This window comes from Chiloscyllium plagiosum, unplaced genomic scaffold (genome assembly GCF_037043375.1).
Source record: "Chiloscyllium plagiosum isolate Xiang-an unplaced genomic scaffold, Cpla_swu_hap1 HiC_scaffold_13, whole genome shotgun sequence".
NCBI lineage: Eukaryota > Metazoa > Chordata > Chondrichthyes > Orectolobiformes > Hemiscylliidae > Chiloscyllium > Chiloscyllium plagiosum.
Window position 1 is genome coordinate 22,978,635 of NW_028270151.1, and position 21,903 is coordinate 23,000,537.

General features: G+C 56.1%; 1 protein-coding gene across 4 annotated transcripts in view; it reads right to left on the bottom strand.

Moving 5' to 3' along the window:
• Positions 1-918: 918 nt before the first annotated feature.
• The window catches only part of LOC122556134 (interleukin-1 receptor accessory protein-like), a 58,104-nt gene continuing 37,119 nt past the window's right edge, over positions 919-21,903 (bottom strand). For 3 of the 4 annotated variants that reach the window (XM_087993361.1, XM_087993359.1, XM_087993360.1), the window contains 4 exons: positions 12,103-12,251; positions 10,820-10,963; positions 7,395-7,538; positions 919-4,407 (listed from right to left, as the gene is read on the bottom strand). In XM_087993361.1, the coding sequence (XP_087849487.1) occupies positions 3,995-4,407; positions 7,395-7,538; positions 10,820-10,963; positions 12,103-12,251 (850 nt within the window). In that variant the 3' untranslated portion in view covers positions 919-3,994. The remainder of the gene's footprint in view (positions 4,408-7,394; positions 7,539-10,819; positions 10,964-12,102; positions 12,252-21,903) is intronic. The other variant, XM_087993362.1, reaches the window with a different exon arrangement.

Genomic DNA, 21,903 nt, shown 5'->3' on the forward strand with positions numbered 1-21,903 from the left:
AGAAGCTGGAAGGGCGGGAATCATTCTTACAGGTGGAGCACAGGTATTCTGAAAGTGGCCACCCAGTCTGCGCTTGATCTTCCCCGATGTAAAGGTGACTGTATTGTAAGCAATGTTTGCAATAGATTAGATTGAAAGAAGTGCAAGTGAAATGCTGCTTCCCCCGGAAGATGTGCTGGGGCCTTGGACAATGAGGGAGGAAGGAGAAGTGTTACACCTTCTGCAGTTGCATGGGAAGGTGCGTGGGGAAATGAAGAGCTGGTCAGAATAATGGAGGAGTGGAACAAGATGATTTGGAGGAAATGGTCCCTGTGGAATGCAGCAGGGAGGGAAAGATGTGTTTGGTCACGGCATCTCTCAGGTGGTTGCAGAAATCGGGGAGGATGATCCTTTGAATGTAGAGACTAGTAGGGTGGGGAGTGAGAACATAGACAATCTTATTGTTGTTCTGGGAAGGAGCGAGTGCAGACATGTGGGAAATGGGGGAGGATCCCAGGCTTTCAACATCCGCAGTATTTTACTTTTATATACGGTACTTCACAGTCTTGTTCAAAATGTTAGTCACAATGCATTTTTGGCTAGTAGACCAAAAAAATTGGAAGTATAGGGAAAGGATCTGTCATCTTACTCTCATACGCACAGCATTATGGGAGATGGGGCACAGCAGTAATATCACTTGACGAGTGACCCAGAAATAAAGGTTAACGCTCTTGGGATGTCAGTTCAAATGACACCAACAGCTGGAGATGTTTAAGTTTGATGCATAAACATGGAATACAAATCTCATCTCAGCAATAACTACTGTCAATTGTCACAAAACTCATCTGGTTCATTAATGTCCTTTCAGGAAGGAACTCTGCCATTCTCACTCGGTCCTGATAATTTTATTGCTTAAATTAACACTAAGCTTACACAGTGTTAGCCAATTCGCCGATAGTTTATTAATGCTCTGTGGTGAAACGTAAAAATCAATTAATTGGTTTATTTTACAATTGTGAAGTGAACAAGTAGTGAAATATTTATAAGCAAGTCTCAAATTCAACATCACATCTTATAACAAGTAAAATAATAACCCACATTATCAGGCTGCTCCATGTTTAATATTTCATGCAGTATTTAATTTTGTGAAGGATTGTGTAAAAATGAATTCATTACGTTTTGTGACAATACCCAGAGTGAAGCCATTTTTGTGGCATTTGTAAAAGAGGTTATGGAAAGTTCACTGTGAACATTAGATTTGTTTGTAAAAACAAAGCTTCCTCAAGTTCACGTGGCTGATGAGAAAAGCTCACTTTCCTATCAACCTTGCTGTTGCTGCTGTTTGAACAGTGACTGGATGCAGAGGGCCTTGGTAATGGAATGACCTGGGGTAGTGAAGACAGTGAGGAAGGACTGCTTGCTGACTGTTCCCATTTCTGAAAAGTAAAAATTCCTGTTGAGTTCAGGGTGAGACCTATTTGCTGTTCGGAAAGAGCAATTGGAAGGATTTTTCCATTCAGTATTTTCTGAGCAGGCTTTATCTGAAGGACTGCAGAGATAGCTGTGTATATGATTAATGACTTGGCCGCAACAACAAGAACAGCACAGCAATAGATTTTGTGACACTACGTTTTATCTATTCTCTTTCAAGAATAATCCATGGGCCAAATCACTTTTCTTTTCAGCAGTCAATCTCTGCAGAGAAAGGCATCTTTGTTTTCCTTCCTTTCATGAAGAGTTTGTATTTTGGGGATATTTAAAGGGATACGTACTTCTATATTACTGACTCAGTATGGTAATCAATTACTGCGCCTTTATTGAATAGCTGTGGGGGAAATCGGTTAGCTCAGGTGGCTGTTTACGATGCAGAGTGATACAAAGGCATGGGTTCAATTCCTGTAATAGCTGAGGTTACCATGAAGGACTCTCCACTCCAATCTCTTCTCTCACTTGAGGCATGATGACCCTCAGGTTAAACCACCACCAGTCATCTCTCCATAACATTGGCTTTGGTAGTATAACCAATTGTGTCTTTTTAATAAATATCTTATCTACCAACTAATCATTTTAATTGTCCATTTTTATAATACAGAAAAGTATTTTTATTTCATACTGTAACCCATACAGGAGTGAGACTATAGCAACTGTACTCCTCTACCTTGACTGTATGCCACCCTGTCCCAGTTACTACTGTAAATATTAATCTTATTCATCAATAATTTGAATTTGATCTTGAGCAGCTCAATGATAAAGTGGCCCTACTTAGTCCCACCAGCAGATTAGATTTTGCCTGGCAGACAATGTGTTCACCTGTCTTTTTGATTATTCAATCAATGTAAAGCCATCAGTTTGATCTCTAGCAGTTCCTCAAGAAAGCTGCCAATTCAACCAGCCACTACTCTTGTTTTTTTTGGGTTCCTTCAACATCATCTCAGGTTTTCTGCCATCAAGTGGAAAGATTCCTACTTTGCGGCTCATTTAAAGTCGTCAAGAAGTCTAGTGTCTGTTCCACCATTTCGATTTGAAGCAATTGGCTCACCTGCCTCTAATACACATTTCCCAGCTATAGCTGAAAATGTGTTGCTGGAAAAGCGCAGCAGATCAGGCAGCATCCAGGGAACAGGAGAATCAACGTTTCGGGCATAAGCCTTTCTACAGGAATGCAACACATTTTCAGCTCTGATCTCCAGCATCTGCAGTCCTCACTTTCTCCTCAAAGATTTCCCAGCTATAGTCTACCCACCCCCAACCACACTGATTAAGATCACTTCTTGAACTTTAGAACTCAGAAGCTGCTTGATAATAGAAAATGTTAAAAATCTTCAGTGGACTGGCAATTCTGAATCTCCAACCATTTTAAAAAAATAATTACACTGTGATGTATTGAAGTCAGAAGTTTGTGATTTCAAATAAACCTGTTTGGACAATAACCTGTTGTCATGTGACTTCTGACTTTGTCCACTCCATGTGTCGAGTTAGAAATTCAGGAATGTAACCATAACTGACCTTTGATTAACGAATCCAACTATTGCCATTTGTCCTTCTCGGCATCCATGAAGAAAGGGCACATATTGATTCTGATCTCTTTCAGCAGCCAATACCAAAATACTGTGAATTGTCCACAGAGACAGACACACACAAACTGAGAGACAATTACAGGGGAAACAGGTCAATGGCTCATGATGGGAAAGCATCATTTGCATCCCTCTGCCTTTGTTCTTTTGCTGTTCTTCAGGTCATGCCTGAACTGGCCTGGAAGCCACACCAGATAGATCAGGGACATCAACTGGAACGCAAGAAGGGAAGGGTTTCTCTGATGCATCCCTCAAGTCTGCACTAAAGCTCCATGCTGTCAAGTCGGGTAAAGGGAAGAACACTCATGATAGCCACATTTTGGTGGAATGTGAAGGTCACTTCCATCTGAGATGGTTCCTGAATTGAATTAATTTAATAGTCAATGTGAAGAGGCATAGTTCTGAAATCAAACTGGCGAGTTGAATTTCTACCAGCCAACTGTGATTGGACAGAAAACAAATGCCAGCAGAGTTACTGGTCTACCTAGAGACTGGCGAAGGTTGTGGAAGTGAGGACACAGAATTGAAAATTCAGGGAGCATGAGACCAAATGCCCTTTAGAAGTTAAACTTCTTGGATAATGCTGCAAAGGGGCAGTTGTCTTGGCAGTGATTGGTAAGACACAGTTTCACTGAGACAGGAGAAGATTGGAATGAAATATGCACTAGACATTTCCACCTCCTCACTCTACTGCCACCAATACGTTGTACGACAGTTTGAAGATTTGATCTGCAACTTTACTCCTTTTACTGCTCCCCTGATTTGTACCTTTTCAGAATCTTTGAAAAGGAGCATGGTATACAGGAAGAATTTTACTGTTAAACAATAAGTTAATATTCAACATATTGAGGATTTGACTTCTTCCTTTGTAGAGTATTCAACAACTATTAAGTCATAGTTTGCTCTTTAACCATGAAGATATTTGTTGGCAATTGCAATCATCAGTTCTCAGAAACAGAATATCTGGGCAGTTTTCCATCTTGTAGGAGTGAGTCACAATTGTCATACACTAACCTCCTGCTCTCTCTCTCGGACCTCTGTGTTTTGCTTTTTGTGGGAAGAGCGACCCGGAGCTGCTTCCAGAATCGGCTCCTGGGATCTTGGGACTTCTCCCCTTCCCACTTGATGGTTGCCGTCACCGCCTTCAGCCTCCTCAGCTCTGGCACATGGTGGACTTTCTTCACTGGGCTGAACTCCACCAGTATAACTCGGATCTGCCCAGTGCTGGCCATGCGTTCAGTGCCAGCCTTCAACTCTAAAAGAGCCTGTGTCCCATTCACTAGGTAATTCGGGCTCAATATCACCAACAGCCTCCTGCTTTTCCAAATACAAGCCAATGTCTCATCTGTAATGACTAAAATACAAAACAAAAGGCATTGTCAGGAGAAAGAAATGAAGAATAATAGTCAACATTCGCAACAAACACTGCCAGGTCAACGCTATGCTTCTGTTATGTGGCTTGACACAGCTCTAAATAGTGTCCTTGGCCCACAGAATCTGTGCCAAGCTATCTACACTTATCCTACTTTCTAGCATTTGGCCCGGTGTTTCAACGTTATGATGGAATTATCGGTAACTTATGTTAAATCACCTTGAACTCTCTGCATGGTTCTGGTCTCCGTAATGTAAAAGGAAGATAGGAAAGTTTGATGAGAGTGGTGGAATGTCCACTCCCATTTTCCTGTGTGCCAGGAGGGCCTGATTTAAGAGCGGATGATACTAATTGAACCAACTCCATTTTGATTTTATCCCCTCCCTCTTTCCCCACCTTCACTGCACTACCCAGGTGAGTACACTGCATGGTTTACTTACTGCTCTGTCATCTTCAATGATCTGTGCCCATATACACCCAACTCCCTCCACTCCTTCATAATGTTCTTCCAACTAAAGTGCATCACCTCACATTCCTCTGCATTGAACCTTTCCAATGACCTTCTGGAGTTACAAACAGCCCACCTCACAGTTTACAATTCTAAGTTGTGTGTCATCTGTAATCTTTGAAATCATTCCCTGCACACCAAGATCTAGATCATGTATACATTAGGAAAAACATGAGTCCCAAAAACCGATTCCTAGGAAACTCCTCCACAAGTCTCCAGCCTGTATCATATCGATCACACTCTGTTTCCTATCACTCCGCCAACTTTATATCCACCCTTGAAGTAAAACATAGAACATAACAGCACAGTACAGGCCCTTCAGCCCTCGATGTTGCGTCAACCTGTGGAACCAATCTGAAGCCCATCTAACCGACACTATTCCATTCACATCCATATGTCTATCCAATGACCATTTAAATGCCTTTCAAGTTGGCGCGTCTACCACTGTTGCAGGCAGTGCATTGAGCACCCCTACTATTCTCGGAGTAAAGAAACTAGCTCTGACATCTGTCCCATATCTATCACCCCTTAATTTAAAGCTATGTCTCCTCATGCTAGCCATCCGAGGGAAAAGGCACTCGCTGTCTACCAACATACATTCTAACATACCAAACTTTGACAATGTTAGAAATGCCAAGTGTCAAAGTTTGGTTTGCTGGAATGGAAGTCATACCTACCTTTGTACAATTTAAACCTTTTTGATGATAATCTCTGCATTTTTAAACAATAAACAATGGGGTGGTGGTTAGCACTGTTGCCTCACAGCACCAGGGTCCCAGGTTCGATTCCAGCCTTAGGTGACCGTGTGTGTGGAGTTTGCACATTTTCCCTGTGTCTGCGTGAGTGTGCTCCGGTTTCCTCCCACAGTCTAAAGATGTGCAGCCCAGGTGAATTGGCCATGCTAAATTGCCCACAGTGTTAGGTGCATTGGTCAGATAGAAATGGGTCTGGGTGGGTTACTCTTCAGAGGGTTAGTGTGGACTGGTTGGGCTGAAGGGCCTGTTTCCACACTGTAGGGAATCTAACCTGAAAAAAAAACACAACTAAAGATGCCAGAGATCTGAAACAAAAACAGAAATTGAATGCAAAACTCAGCAGGTCTGGCAGCATCTATGGGAAGAAAGCAGAGTTATTGTTTTGAATCCAGTGGCTCTTTTATCAGAACTAATCTGCTTTCTTCCCACAGACGCTGCCAGACTTGCTGAGTTTCTCTAGTAATTTCTGCTTTCATTTCAGATCTTTGCGTATTTGTTGGAGTAAGTTTTATACGAAATGAACTCATTTTTCTTTGTTGACCAAAGATACCTGTCTATGAACTGTTTCCTGTATCAAAATTGATACAGACTCAGACTCACAATTGGGCTTATCATCAGAAGTTGCTGGAAAAGCTCAGCAACTCTGGCAGTGTCTGTGAAGAGAAAACAGAGTTAACGTTTCGGATCCAATGACCTTTCCTCAGAACTGCGACCGTTCCATCATTTACCAGCTGAATGTTTACCAGGTTAATGTTGGAAGCTGATGTTTACACTGAACTGATATAGTTGCAGCCCAGATGAGTAAAACAGCACAGACAAGGGAACAATTCTGTGTTTTCTGGAAGTGGTGTGAATGGTTTAGATGGCAACACATTGAGTGGTTAGGGAAATGGAACTGACATTCAACAGGCCTCTTTGTATCATGACCAGAAGCTGCCAGTCACAACCACTGGAGTTTTCTGGGCCTAAGTCAACATGTTTGGTACGCTTGCCTTTATTGGTCAGTGTATTGAGTAAAGGAGTTGGAAGGTCAGCTAGTGGCTGTATAGGATATTGGTTAGACCACTTTTGGAATACTGCATGCAATTCTGGTCTCCCTGCGGTAATAAAGATGTTACTAACTTGAAAGGGTGCAGAAAGGATTTTCGAAGATGTTGCTGGGCTTGGAGTTTTTGAGCGATAGACACAGGCTGAGTAGGCTGGGGCTATTTTCCCTGGAGCATCAGAGGCTGAGGGGAGACCTTATAGAAGTTTATAAAATCATGAGGGGCATAGATTGGGTGAGTAACCAGGACATTTTTCCTCAAGTCAGGGAGTCCAAAACTAGAGGGCATAGGTTTAAGGTGAGAGGGAAAAGATTTAAAAGGGACCTAAGGGGCAACTTTCATGCAGAGGGTGGTGCATGTATGGAACGAGCCGATAGAGAAAGTAGTAGAGGCTGGTACAAACACAGCATTTAAAAGACATCTGGATGGGTATATGCATAGGAAGGGCTTAGAGGGATATGGGCCAAATACTGGCATACAGGAGCAGATCAGTTTGGGATATCTGGTCGGCATGGACGAGTTGGATTGAAAGATCTGTTTCTGTGCTGTACAACTCTGATTCTAGTCACCTTCGAGATGTGGAGAATAGAGGGAAAAGGCTAGGTGAGTATAGGAGCTCCGGTAAAAGTACCAGGTGACATTGAAAGATTCTATACATACTCCCACCGGGTAAACTATCCCGGTCATAGATGCAGATTTTGTATCCATATTCGTTTTCCAAAACGGATTGCAGCGTGGTGAGGACAAACTCCTCCTCTTTGGAATTCCTCGCGTATGACATGTAGACATCGAACTCCTTCCCGTCTGTAATATCACAAGAGAAAAGAGGCAGAGAGAAACACTTCAATGTGAATGTCTTGTGACAGCCTCACTTCCACCTCCCAGTCAGTTACATGCACAGCATATAAACAACGGACTGGGTGGGTCGCTGAATCTAGTAATCCACAGCCACGGAGCATTAATCCCGAGGAGATCTAAGAACAAGGACCCCCTGACGTTTTAATATTGTAAAAGGTTAACTGAGGGAATACAGCAGCCCAGGCAAAAGGGAGGATTGCAGATGCTGGAAACCAGAGTCCAGATTAGAGTGGTGCTGGAAAAGCACAGCAGGTCAGGCGGCATCCGAGGAGCAGGAAAATCGACATCGTGATGAGGGACTGTCCTATCCCCCCCCAGTCCAGGAACTTCCCACATACATTCGAGACACCATCTGTGCCCTCCACCTCCTCCAAGACTTCCATTTCTCAGGCCCCCAATGCCTCATCTTCACCATGGACATCCAATCCCTCCGCATCGTGACGTCTAACACTTCTTCCGCCGTCTCCGATTTTACTTTTACAATCAGGACTCCCGCCCACCTTCTGAGGACCCCTTCACTCGCCTCCAACACACCCCATCCACCTGGACACCCCGTACTGGCCTATTACCTGCCCTCAATTTCGTCATTTCCAACTGCCGCCGAGACATTAATTGCCTCAACCTGTCTACCCCCTCCCCTTCTCCAATCTCGCACCCTCACAATGTGCATCCCTCCACTCCCTCTGCTCCAATCCCGACCTCACCATCAAACCAGCGGACAAGGGGGTGCAGTGGTAGTTTGGCGCAATGACCTCTACACTGCTGAAGCCAGACGTCAACTCTAAGACACCACCTCCTACCGCCCCCTCAACCATGACCCCACCCCCCCAATCACCAAACCATCATCTCCCAGACCATACAGAACCTCATCAACTCAGGAGATCTCCCATCCACAGCTTCCAACCTCATAGAATCGGAAGGTGCAGACTATCTCCTTCGCAAGATCCACAAGCCTGACCACCATGGCCAACCCATTGTCTAAGCCTGCGCCTGCTCCTGCCCCACTGAACTCATCTCCACCTACCTTGATACTGTCCTATCCCCCCCTAGTCTAGGACTCCCCACATATGTTCAACACACCACCCACGCCCTCCACCTCCTCCAAGACTTCTGTTTCCCCGGCCCCCAACGCCTCATCTTCACCATGGACAACCAATTCCTCTACACCTCCATCTGCTATGACCAGGGCATCCAAGCCCTCCATTTCTTCCCCTCCCGACGTCCCCAACAGTACCCTTCCACTGACACACTCATTCGTTTGGCTGAACTCGTCCTCACCCTCAACAATTTCTCCTTTGAATCCTACCACTTCCTCCAGATCAAAAGGGTAGCCATGGGCACCCATATGGTACCCAGCTATGCCTGTCTCTTTGTTGTTTATGTAGAACAGTCCATCTTCCACTGTTACACCGACACCACTCCCCAACTCTTCCTCTGCTACACCAATGACTGCATCGGTGTCACCTCGTGCTCCCGCGAGGAGGTTGAGCAGTTCATCAACTTCAACACATTCCACCCAACCTTAAATTTACCTGGACCATCTCTGACACCTCCCTCCCCTTCCTGGACCTCTCCATCTCCATTAATGATGACCGACTTGACACCCACTTAAAAACCAAACGACTCCCACGGCTACCTGGATTACACCTCTTCCCACCCTATCTCCTGCAAAAATGGCATCCCATATTCCCAATTCCTCCGCCTCCGCCATATCTGCTCCCTGGAGGACCAGTTCCACCACATAACATACTAGATGGCCTCATTCTTTAGAGACCGCAATTTCCCTTCCCATGTAGTTGAAGATGCCCTACAACGCATCTCATCCACATCCCGCACCTCTGCCCTCAGACCCCACCCCTCCAACCCCTCTAACAAGGACAGAACCCCCCTGGTGCTCACCTTCCACCCTACCAACCTTCGCATAAACCAAATCATCCGCCGACATTTCCGCCACCTCCAAACAGACCCCGCCACTCTCCCCACCCCTTTCCGCCTTCTGCAAAGACCGTTCCCTCCGTGATTACCTGGTCAGGTCCATGCCCCCCTACAACCCATCCTGGCACCTTCCCCTGCCACCGCAGGAATTGCAAAACCTGTGCCCACACCTCCCCCCCTCACCTTCATCCAAAGCCCCAAAGGAGCTTTCCACATCCAAAGTTTTACCTGCACATCCACCAATATTATTTATTGTATCCGTTGCTCACGATGCGGTCTCCTCTACATTGGGGAGACTGGGCGCCTCCTCGCAGAGCATTTCAGGGAACATCTCCGGGACACCCGCACCAATCAACCACACCGCCCCGTGGCTCAACATTTCAACTCCCCCTCCCACTCTGCCGAGGACATGGAGGTCCTGGGCCTCCTGCACCGCCGCTCCCTCACCATCCGACACCTGGAGGAAGAATGCCTCATCTTCCACCTCAGAACACTTCAACCCCAGGGCATCAATGTGGACTTCACCAGTTTCCTCATTTCCCCTCCCCCACCTTACCTCAGTTCCAACCTGCCAGCTCAGCACTGTCCCCATGACCTGTCCTACCTGTCAATCTCCCTTCCCATCTATCGTCTCCACCCTCCCCTCTGACCTATCACCTCCATCCCCATCCCCATTCACCTATTGTACTCTTTGCTACCTTCCCCCCACCCCTCTATCTCTCCACCCTGGAAGCTCCCTGCCTCTATTCCTGATGAAGGGCTTTTGCCCGATACGTCGATTTCCCTGCTCCTCGGATGCTGCCTGACCTGCTGTACTTTTCCAGCACCACTCTGATCTAAAATACAGCAGCCCATACAGTTCTGAAGAGGAGTCATTCCAGACTCGAAACATTAACTCTATTTCTCTCTCCATAGATACTGCCAGACCTGCTGAGTTACTCCAACACTGTTTGTTTAAGGTTTCCGGCATCCACAGTATTTTGCCCTTATTACTGTACAGAGGTTAGACAGCAGGGAACATGGTGGACATTAACAACCCTATAGTAGGATGAGGAAAGAGCAAACATGCTGGTTAAAGTACCCACACTCGGGGCCAGGCTCTGGGTCACTTTGGTCTGCCAAATGTCAGCTGAAAAGCCATCACTTTTGGGGACAGTGTTGGATGTCAGTGGGAATAAAGTTTGCACATCCCCCAATTTCCTGAATTCACTATGAGAATTCTGAGCTCGACACATGGATTCATCATGCCACACACACAGCTCGACAATTATCCTACTGCCGGCTTCCCTCACCTCCCACTGTCTCATCGGCGCCAAAGTACAGTCGGTAGAGCAACACGATCTCAATCCACCAGAAGTGGTAGACAATGATGGAAGTGATCAGGATCGATAGTGTAACTCCAAAGGCGCATCCAAGTTCAATTGCATAACTAGGAGCTGGGAGCAGGTGAAAAACGATGAAAGAAAAATCTTGTTAGAAGGAAAACAAAACTACAAACATAGCACCTTTAATATCCCCAGAACATCCAAAATATCTTTGAAACTCATACAATTCAACTAAACCTAATGCCAAAAGCAATAAAAAGATAAGCCCAAGCTTTTATTCATTCACTATGCGGTCTTGGCTCTCTGGGTAAAAATTTATTGCTTTTCCCTAATGGTCCAGGGGGCAGTTAAGGGTTAACCATATTGTTGTGTGCCTGGAATCACATGTAAGCCTGGAATCACATGTAAGCCAGACCAGGTACAGACAACATCATTTTCCCTTCTACCTTCTTAAGTGTCCTCTGAATAAATTTTACAAATGGTGCTGCACATATCAGATCTCATTGTCTAGGACCTTCATCTTTCATCAATCCTCCAAACTTCAAACTCTGTACTTCATCTCACAATCCTCCAGCCTCCACTCAATCCTCCCAAAACTTCTCATTGTGTTCAGATTGATCATTCGTCAAACGGAAATGTTATCTCTGTTTCCTCTCCCCGGGTGCTGCCAGAGAGCTGTGGGACCTTTTACCTCGACCAGAGGGGGCAGACAGAGTGACAGTTTAGCTTTCTGCCTGAAAGATGACAGTGCAGCACTCCATCACTGCTGATCTGTAGACAATATGGTGGCTCAATGGTTAGCACTCAGAGTCCCAGGGACCTGGGTTCGAATCCAGCCTAAGGTAAATGTTTTCTGTCTGCATGGGTTTCCTCCAGGTCCTCTGGTTCCCCCCCCACACAATCCAAAGATGTGCAGATTAGGTGGATTGGTCGCGCTAAATTGCCCACAGTGTCTAGGGACATGCAGGCTAGGTAGACTAACCGTGGGAACTGCAAGGTTACAGGGATAAGTGGTTGGAATGCTCTTTGGAGGGTCTCACAGACTCAATGGGCCAAATGACCTCTTTCCGCACTGTAAGAATTATGATTTTAACGATGTGCTTATGTCCTTGGAATGGAACTTGAACCATGATCTTTTCTCATGTGGGAAGAGCCTAAGAAGACCTCACTAGAAATATTTCAGGCAATGAATCAGACTAAATCCAGTAGAGGGCTAAGATCCCTAGCATGTTTGAATAAAGTTTGAATACCTTTCCAGGCTAAAGTCACTTGTACACTGGTCAGACCTTTGCGGTTTTGCCCAAAGCACGTGTAGTTCCTCTGGAGGTCACTCGAGGTCACAGTTTTGAAGCTTATTGTGTTTGTAATGATTTTGTCCTTGAGTTGCAACAACTCTTCACTGCAACAAAAAGTGAGAATTGAGTTTCCTGGTATTTACCAAGTCAAGGCTTCAAACCTGCTTCTTTTTCCTCTGCATCATGTAAAATATAAACAACTCATCATGCATTTTGGGTTTTGAACAAGTGGCATATGTGTTTTGATCTGTGAGCACGAGAAGGTTTAATCACTAACTTGTCAGTATTACTGGGGCTACAATTTTAAAATCAGTATGTGTCAAAGAACACAAATGATGGAAGCCCTCCCAGAGTAATTATGCAAATTTATCTTTATTTTAATCTAATTTTAGCTGCATTTCTTTTGTGTAATAAAATTCTCTTTTATTGTTAAAACCAAATCGGTGTATATGTTTCAGGGAAAGAGCATCTTGTGAAATAAAAAAAACAAAACACAATTGACGAGGCTAGATTTCAGTCTGCAATCTGACTTGTTCAGTAATAACCATCAGCTGGGATCATAGCAAAGTGTAGTTGGAAAGATGAGAAGACAAATAACCAGATAATTGGTTTCTGGTAGTGTTGGTAGCAAGATAATTACATAAAAGTTAGAGTTAATAAGTTACTTCTTTCTTTATAATAATTTTTGATAAGCCTCATGTTACTTTGAGATGTCTTGTACATGTATTTTATATCCAGTTAACTTCCTTTAGTCACCATTACATAGGTAGTGAATTTGTGAATGAAATTTTACAAATAGAATTAAGCTCAGACAAACACAGATCCTTTACATCCACCTGAACAAGACGATGCTGTTTCAATGAGACGTTAAATTGAAGCAAGTACCTCTCAGCGTTACATTCCTGCATTGATGTAGCTACTTTTATTATCTATTTAAGGCCTGAAATCAAACATTGATCCACGATATTCCGACACAGAAAACAAAGCTACCAAATAAACAGCATTCTCCTTGCAGACTTTTTATAGAACACGTGCTTTGAGTAATACAGACACACAGCACGGAAACAGACCCTTTGATCCAACCAGTCCATGCCAACCATAATCCCAAACTAAATTAGTCTCACTTGCTTGTGCTTGGCTCATATTCCTCTAAACATGTTTTACTCATGTACTTGTTTAAATGTCTTTTAAACATTGTAACTGTACCTGCATCAACCACTTCATCTGGAAGTTCATTCCACACATACACCACTCAAAAAAATTGCCCCTCTTGTCTTTTTAAAATCTTTCTCATCTCATCTAATGTATATGCCACCTAGTCTTGAAATCCCCCACCCTAGCAGAAAGACACCTGCCATTCACCTTATCTTTGTCCCTCATGATATTATAAACCTCCACAAAAAGGTCACCTTTCAACCTCCTCGGCTCCAGTGAAAAGTGTCCCAGCCTATCCAGCCTCTCCTTATCAATCAAACCCTCCATTCCTGGCAAATCTCTTCTGAATTGTCTCCACCTTAATAATATCCTTCCTATAGCAGGGAGACCAACCCTGTACCCAGTACTCTAGAAGAGGCCTCACCAACATCACCACCAATTACTTTGAACACTGAAGCAATTGTTTGTTTTTATTGTTTTGCAAGGATTATGAACATTTTTTTTTTAAGACAGCGTGTTCTATCAAAGCCCTAAAAACATTTGACTTTGGGGCAACCTAACTAGAAAGCAATCACAACACCACAGGCTTTTGCACATCTATCAGTCTTTGGTAAAACAAACCAAAGTATTGCTGAAAAAAGGACCCATTTTGTCCAAGACTTCCATCTTGTATCCATCAAGAGACTTCACTAGAAATTGCAATGTTAAGGAGAACAACATTTTTATGAAAAAAGAACTATACTTTGTGATGTTTATTCTACGATCACCCAAAGGTAAACAAAGGTAATTTTTGGATTTGTGGTCAAAACGTGACATTTCAGTGTATCACACTCTCACTAAGATTACTTGCAGGGCTTTTTATCACAAGGTAACACAGTGCAATTAGAAGTTCTTTATAGGCCACGCACCTTCCATCCACAAACAAACTTTCTTCTGATGCAGTCTTGCTGAAGCTTTCCTATAAATTGCTGTGTCAGCAGACAAGGTTGTTCCAGTCTGACCACTAGGAGGAGGTGTGGAGCAAGTTGCTGAAATTTCTCTGACAAACCACGCACCATCTTGTACTCCTTGCCAGTGATCAAATCAATCTCATTTTTATTCAAAACTCTAAAGCTGAAAATGCTGCTGCTTTTTCATTTTGGACTAATTTTGACACCTGCACCCAAATGTACTTGCATAAAGATTCAACTAAATATTTCCAATTAGACAGCGCAGAATGGGGTCAATAATCTTTAGTAGCCAGGAATCTGAAGAGGTGTCTTGTGTATAAATAAAATCGCCACGTGGATGCAGCATGGTGGCTCAGTGGTTAGCACTGTTACCTCACAGCACCAGGGACCTGGGTTCAATTCCAGCCTCGGGGGACTGTCTATGTGCAGTTTGCACATTTTTCTCTGTCTGCGTGGGTTTCTTCCAGGTGCTCTGGTTTCCTCTCACAATCCAAAAGGTGTGTAGGTTAGGTGGATTAGCCATGGGAAATGGACGGTTACAGAGATAGGGTGGTAGGAGGGGAGTCTGGATTGGATGAGTTGGTGTGGATTTGTTGGGCCGAATGGTTTGTATCCACACTGTAGGGATTCCATAGACAGAGTCTTTCCTTGAAAGAATCAGGACAATTTCTCTCTCCCTACAAATATACTACTGCCATGTACCCAATATAAAGCCATAAGAAATAAGAACAGCAGTAAGCCATTCAGCCCCTCCAGACTGCTCTTTTGTTCAATAGGGTCATGGCTGATCTGACCATCTCCGCAGCCATGACCCTGCCCTTTCTCTGTGACCCATGACTCAGATCTAGAACCTATCACAGCCTTAAATATACACAAAGGCTCCACCCCCACAGCTCACTCTGGCAAGGAGTTCCAAACACTCAACTCTCTGACAGATTAAATTTCTCCTCATTCTCCCAGGGTCTGCGTGGGTTTCTTCCGGGTGCTCCGGTTTCCTCCCACAATCTAAAGATGTGCAGGTTAGGTGAATTGGCCATGCTAAATTGCCCATAGTGTTAGGTGCATTAGTCAGAGGGAAATGGGTCTGGGTGGGTTACTTTTCGGAGGGTCGGTGTGGACTTGTTGGGCCAAAGTGCCTGTTTCCACACTGTAGGGAATCTAATCTAAAAATGTCAGTCTTAAATTGGTGCCCTTTAATTCTGAAGCTATGTCCTCTGGTCTTGGACCCTCCATGAGGGGAAATGTTCTCTCAGCATTTACCCCATCAAGCCCCTTTAGAATTGGATATGTTCCAATGAGATCACCTATCATTCTTCTAAATTCCTATGAGTAGAATCCTAACTTGTTTAGTCTTTGGACTTAAGACAATCCTGCCACACCAGGGGTCATCTTAGTGAACCTTGTCTGAACTGTATCCAACAAAATAATTTCTTTCCTGTGTGTGGGAGTGTGTGTGTCTGAGTGAGAGGGAAGGAGAGAAAGGGAAGGAGAGAAAGGGAAGGAGAGAAAGGGAAGGAGAGAAAGGGAAGGAGAGAAAGGGAAGGAGAGAAAGGGAAGGAGAGAAAGGGAAGGAGAGAAAGGGAAGGAGAGAAAGGGAAGGAGAGAAAGGGAAGGAGAGAAAGGGAAGGAGAGAAAGGGAAGGAGAGAAAGGGAAGGAGAGAAAGGGAAGGAAAGGAAGAAAGGGGAGGAAGGGGAGGAAGGGGAGGAAGGGGAGGTAGGAGAGGAAGGAGAGGAGGGCGGGCGCGAGGGCGGGCGCGAGGGCGGGCGCGAGGGCGGGCGCGAGGGCGAGGGCGGGCGGGGGCGGGCGGGGGCGCGAGGGCGGGGGCGAGGGCGGGCGGGGGCGGGCGGGGGCGGGGGCGGGCGAGGGCGGGCGAGGGCGGGCGAGGGCGAGGGCGGGCGAGGGCGGGCGAGGGCGAGGGCGCGGGGGAGGGCGGGGGAGGCGAGGGCGGGCGAGGGCGGGCGAGGGCGCGAGCGAGGGCGCGGGCGAGGGAGGGCGGGGAAGGGCGGGGGCGGGCGAGGGCGGGCGAGGGCGAGGGCGGGCGGGGGCGGGCGAGGGCGAGGGCGGGCGAGGGCGGGCGAGGGCGGGCGAGGGCGGGCGAGGGCGGGGGCGGTCGAGGGCGAGGGCGGTCGAGGGCGAGGGCGGTCGAGGGCGAGGGCGGTCGAGGGCGAGGGCGGTCGAGGGCGAGGGCGGTCGAGGGCGAGGGCGGTCGAGGGCGAGGGCGGTCGAGGGCGAGGGCGAGGGCGGGCGAGGGCGGGCGAGGGCGGGCGAGGGCGGGCGAGGGCGGGCGAGGGCGGGCGAGGGCGGGCGAGGGCGAGGGCGGGCGAGGGCGGGCGAGGGCGGGCGAGGGCGAGGGCGGGCGAGGGCGGGCGAGGGCGAGGGCGGGCGAGGGCGGGCGAGGGCGGGCGAGGGCGGGCGAGGGCGGGCGAGGGCGGGCGAGGGCGGGCGAGGGCGGGCGAGGGCGGGCGAGGGCGGGCGAGGGCGGGCGAGGGCGGGCAAGGGCGGGCGAGGGCGGGCAAGGGCGGGCAAGGGCGGGCAAGGGCGGGCAAGGGCGGGCAAGGGCGGGCAAGGGCGGGCAAGGGCGGGCAAGGGCGGGCAAGGGCGGGCAAGGGCGGGCAAGGGCGAGGGCGGGCAAGGGCAAGGGCGGGCGAGGGCGGGCGAGGGCGGGCGAGGGCGGGCGAGGGCGGGCGAGGGCGGGCGAGGGCGGGCGAGGGCGGGCGAGGGCGGGCGAGGGCGGGCGAGGGCGGGCGAGGGCGAGGGCGGGCGAGGGCGGGCGAGGGCGGGCGAGGGCGGGCGAGGGCGGGCGAGGGCGAGCGAGGGCGGGCGAGGGCGGGCAAGGGCGGGCAAGGGCGGGCAAGGGCGGGCGAGGGCGGGCGAGGGCGGGCGAGGGCGGGCAAGGGCGGGCAAGGGCGGGCAAGGGCGGGCAAGGGCGGGCAAGGGCGGGCAAGGGCGGGCAAGGGCGAGGGCGGGCAAGGGCAAGGGCGGGCAAGGGCAAGGGCGGGCGAGGGCGGGCGAGGGCGGGCGAGGGCGGGCGAGGGCGGGCGAGGGCGGGCGAGGGCGGGCGAGGGCGGGCGAGGGCGGGCGAGGGCGGGCGAGGGCGGGCGAGGGCGGGCGAGGGCGGGCGAGGGCGGGCGAGGGCGGGCGAGGGCGAGGGCGGGCGAGGGCGAGGGCGGGCGAGGGCGAGGGCGGGCGAGGGCGAGGGCGGGCGGGGGCGGGCGAGGGCGGGGGCGGGCGAGGGCGGGGGCGGGCGAGGGCGGGGGCGGGCGAGGGCGGGGGCGGGCGAGGGCGGGGGCGGGCGAGGGCGGGGGCGGGCGAGGGCGGGGGCGGGGGCGGGCGAGGGAGGGGGCGGGCGAGGGAGGGGGCGGGCGAGGGAGGGGGCGGGCGAGGGAGGGGGCGGGCGAGGGAGGGGGCGGGCGAGGGAGGGGGCGGGCGAGGGCGGGGGCGGGCGAGGGCGGGGGCGGGCGAGGGCGGGGGCGGGCGAGGGCGGGAGCGAGGGCGAGGGCGCGGGCGAGGGCGAGGGCGGGCGAGGGCGAGGGCGGGCGAGGGCGAGGGCGAGGGCGGGCGAGGGCGAGGGCGGGCGAGGGCGAGGGCGAGGGCGGGCGAGGGCGGGCGAGGGCGAGGGCGGGCGAGGGCGAGGGCAGGCGAGGGCGGGCGAGGGCGGGCGAGGGCGGGCGAGGGCGAGGGCGGGCGAGGGCGAGGGCGGGCGAGGGCGAGGGCGGGCGAGGGCGAGGGCGGGCGAGGGCGAGGGCGGGCGAGGGCGAGGGCGGGCGAGGGCGGGCGAGGGCGGGCGAGGGCGGGCGAGGGCGGGCGAGGGCGGGCGAGGGCGGGCGAGGGCGGGTGGGCGAGGGCGGGCGAGGGCGAGGGCGGGCGAGGGCGAGGGCGAGGGCGGGCGAGGGCGAGGGCGGGCGAGGGCGAGGGCGGGCGAGGGCTGGCGAGGGCAGGCGAGGGCGGGCGAGGGCGAGGGCGGGCGAGGGCGGGCGAGGGCGAGGGCGGGCGAGGGCGAGGGCGGGCGAGGGCGGGCGAGGGCGGGCGAGGGCGAGGGCGAGGGCGAGCGAAGGCGGGCAAGGGCGAGGGCGAGGGTGAGGGCGAGGGCGGGGGCGAGGGCGGGCGAGGGCGAGGGCGAGGGCGAGGGCGAGGGCGGGCGGGGGCGGGCGAGGGCGGGCGAGGGCGGGCGAGGGCGGGCGAGGGCGGGCGAGGGCGGGCGAGGGCGGGCGAGGGCGGGCGAGGGCGGGCGAGGGCGGGCGAGGGCGGGCGAGGGCGGGCGAGGGCGGGCGAGGGCGGGCGAGGGCGGGCGAGGGCGAGGGCGGGCGAGGGCGAGGGCGGGCGAGGGCGAGGGCGGGCGAGGGCGAGGGCGGGCGAGGGCGGGCGAGGGCGAGGGCGAGGGCGAGGGCGAGGGCGAGGGCGAGGGCGGGCGAGGGCGGGCGAGGGCGGGGGCGGGCGGGGGCGGGCGGGGGCGGGCGGGGGCGGGCGAGGGCGGGCGAGGGCGGGCGAGGGCGGGCGAGGGCGGGCGAGGGCGAGGGCGGGCGAGGGCGGGCGAGGGCGGGCGAGGGCGGGCGAGGGCGGGCGAGGGCGAGGGCGGGCGAGGGCGAGGGCGAGGGCGGGCGAGGGCGAGGGCGGGCGAGGGCGCGGGCGAGGGCGAGGGCGGGCGAGGGCGGGCGAGGGCGGGCGAGGGCGGGCGAGGGCGGGCGAGGGCGGGGGCGAGGGCGGGCGAGGGCGGGCGAGGGCGGGCGAGGGCGGGCGAGGGCGGGCGAGGGCGAGGGCGGGCGAGGGCGAGGGCGGGCGAGGGCGGGCGAGGGCGGGCGAGGGCGGGCGAGGGCGAGGGCGGGCGAGGGCGAGGGCGGGCGAGGGCGAGGGCGGGCGAGGGCGAGGGCGGGCGAGGGCGAGGGCGGGCGAGGGCGAGGGCGGGCGAGGGCGAGGGCGAGGGCGGGGGCGAGGGCGGGCGAGGGCGAGGGCGAGGGCGAGGCCATGCGAGGGCGAGGGCGGGCGAGGGTGAACGCGGGGGGCGAGGGCGGGGGGGGCGAGGGCGGGGGGGGCGAGGGCGGGCGAGGGCGAGGGCGAGGGCGAGGGCGGGCGAGGGAGGGAGGGCGAGGGTGGGCGAGGGCGAGGGCGGGCGAGGGCGAGGGCGGGCGAGGGCGGGCGAGGGCGGGCGAGGGCGAGGGCGGGCGAGGGCGGGCGAGGGCGGGCGAGGGCGGGCGAGGGCGAGCGTGGGCGAGCGAGGGCGAGGGCGGGCGAGGGCGAGGGCGAGGGCGGGCGAGGGCGAGGGCGAGGGCGGGCGAGGGCGAGGGCGAGGGCGAGGGTGAGGGCGAGGGCGGGCGAGGGCGAGGGCGAGGGCGAGGGCGAGGGCGAGCGAGGGCGAGGGCGGGCGAGGGCGAGGGCGGGCGAGGGCGGGCGAGGGCGAGGGCGGGCGAGGGCGAGGGCGGGCGAGGGCGAGGCCAGGCGAGGGCGAGGGCGAGGGCGAGGCCAGGCGAGGGCGAGGGCGGGCGAGGGTGAACGCGGGGGGCGAGGGCGGGGGGGGGCGTGGGCGAGGGCGGGCGAGGGCGAGGGCGGGCGAGGGCGGGCGAGGGCGAGGGCGGGCGAGGGCGAGGGCGAGGGCGAGGGCGAGGGCGAGGCCAGGCGAGGGCGAGGGGGGGCGAGGGCGGGGGGGGGCGAGGGCGGGGGGGGCGAGGGCGGGGGGGGCGAGGGCGGGCGAGGGCGAGGGCGAGGGCGGGCGAGGGAGGGCGAGGGCGGGCGATCGCGGGCGAGGGCGAGGGCGAGGGCGGGCGAGGGCGAGGGCGGGCGAGGGCGAGGGCGGGCGAGGGCGAGGGCGGGCGAGGGCGAGGGCGGGCGAGGGCGGGCGAGGGCGGGCGAGGGCGGGCGAGGGCGGGGGAGGGCGGGGGAGGGCGGGGGAGGGGGAGGGCGAGGGCGGGGGAGGGCGAGGGCGGGGGAGGGCGAGGGCGGGGGAGGGCGAGGGCGGGGGAGGGCGAGGGCGGGGGGGGCGAGGGCGGGGGGGGGCGAGGGCGGGGGGGGCGAGGGCGGGGGGGGCGAGGGCGGGCGAGGGCGGGCGAGGGCGGGCGAGGGCGGGCGAGGGCGAGGGCGGGCGAGGGCGGGCGAGGGCGAGGGCGGGCGAGGGCGGGCGAGGGCGGGCGCGGGCGCGGGCGAGGGCGAGGGCGAGGGCGGGCGAGGGCGAGGGCGAGGGCGGGCGAGGGCGAGGGCGGGCGAGGGCGAGGGCGAGGGCGGGCGAGGGCGAGGGGGCGCGAGGGCGAGGGCGGGCGAGGGCGGGCGAGGGCGGGCGAGGGCGAGGGCGAGGGCGAGGGCGGGCGAGGGCGGGCGAGGGCGTGCGAGGGCGGGCGAGGGCGCGGGCGAGGGCGCGGGCGGGCGAGGGCGAGGGCGGGCGAGGGCGAGGGCGGGCGAGGGCGAGGGCGGGCGAGGGCGGGCGAGGGCGGGCGAGGGCGGGCGAGGGCGGGCGAGGGCGGGCGAGGGCGGGCGAGGGCGGGCGAGGGCGAGGGCGAGGGCGAGGGCGAGGGCGAGGGCGAGGGCGAGGGCGAGGGCGGGCGAGGGCGAGGGCGGGCGAGGGCGAGGGCGAGGGCGAGGGCGGGCGAGGGCGAGGGCGAGGGCGAGGGCGGGCGAGGGCGGGCGAGGGCGAGGGCGAGGGCGAGGGCGAGGGCGGGCGAGGGCGAGGGCGAGGGCGAGGGCGAGGGCGAGGGCGGGCGAGGGCGAGGGCGAGGGCGAGGGCGAGGGCGAGGGCGAGGGCGGGCGAGGGCGGGCGAGGGCGGGCGAGGGCGGGCGAGGGCGAGGGCGGGCGAGGGCGAGGGCGGGCGAGGGCGAGGGCGAGGGCGAGGCCAGGCGAGGGCGAGGGCGAGGGCGAGGCCAGGCGAGGGCGAGGGCGGGCGAGGGTGAACGCGGGGGGCGAGGGCGGGGGGGGCGAGGGCGAGGGCGGGCGAGGGCGAGGGTGGGCGAGGGCGGGCGAGGGCGGGCGAGGGCGGGCGAGGGCGAGGGCGAGGGCGAGGCGAGGGCGAGGGGGGGCGAGGGCGGGGGGGGCGAGGGCGAGGGCGAGGGCGGGCGAGGGCGGGCGAGGGCGGGCGAGGGCGGGCGAGGGCGAGGGCGGGCGAGGGCGAGGGCGGGCGAGGGCGAGGGCGGGCGAGGGCGAGGGCGGGCGAGGGCGAGGGCGGGCGAGGGCGAGGGCGGGCGAGGGCGAGGGCGGGCGAGGGCGAGGGCGGGCGAGGGCGAGGGCGGGCGAGGGCGGGCGAGGGCGGGCGAGGGCGGGGGAGGGCGGGGGAGGGCGAGGGCGGGGGAGGGCGAGGGCGGGGGAGGGCGGGGGAGGGCGAGGGCGGGGGAGGGCGAGGGCGGGGGAGGGCGAGGGCGGGGGGGGGCGAGGGCGGGGGGGGGCGAGGGCGGGGGGGGGCGAGGGCGGGGGGGGCGAGGGCGGGGGGGGCGAGGGCGGGGGGGGGCGAGGGCGGGGGGGGGCGAGGGCGAGGGCGGGCGAGGGCGGGCGAGGGCGGGCGCGGGCGAGGGCGCGGGCGAGGGCGGGCGAGGGCGAGGGCGAGGGCGGGCGAGGGCGGGCGAGGGCGAGGGCGGGCGAGGGCGAGGGCGAGGGCGAGCGAGGGCGAGGGGGCGCGAGGGCGGGCGAGGGCGAGGGCGGGCGAGGGCGGGCGAGGGCGGGCGAGGGCGGGCGAG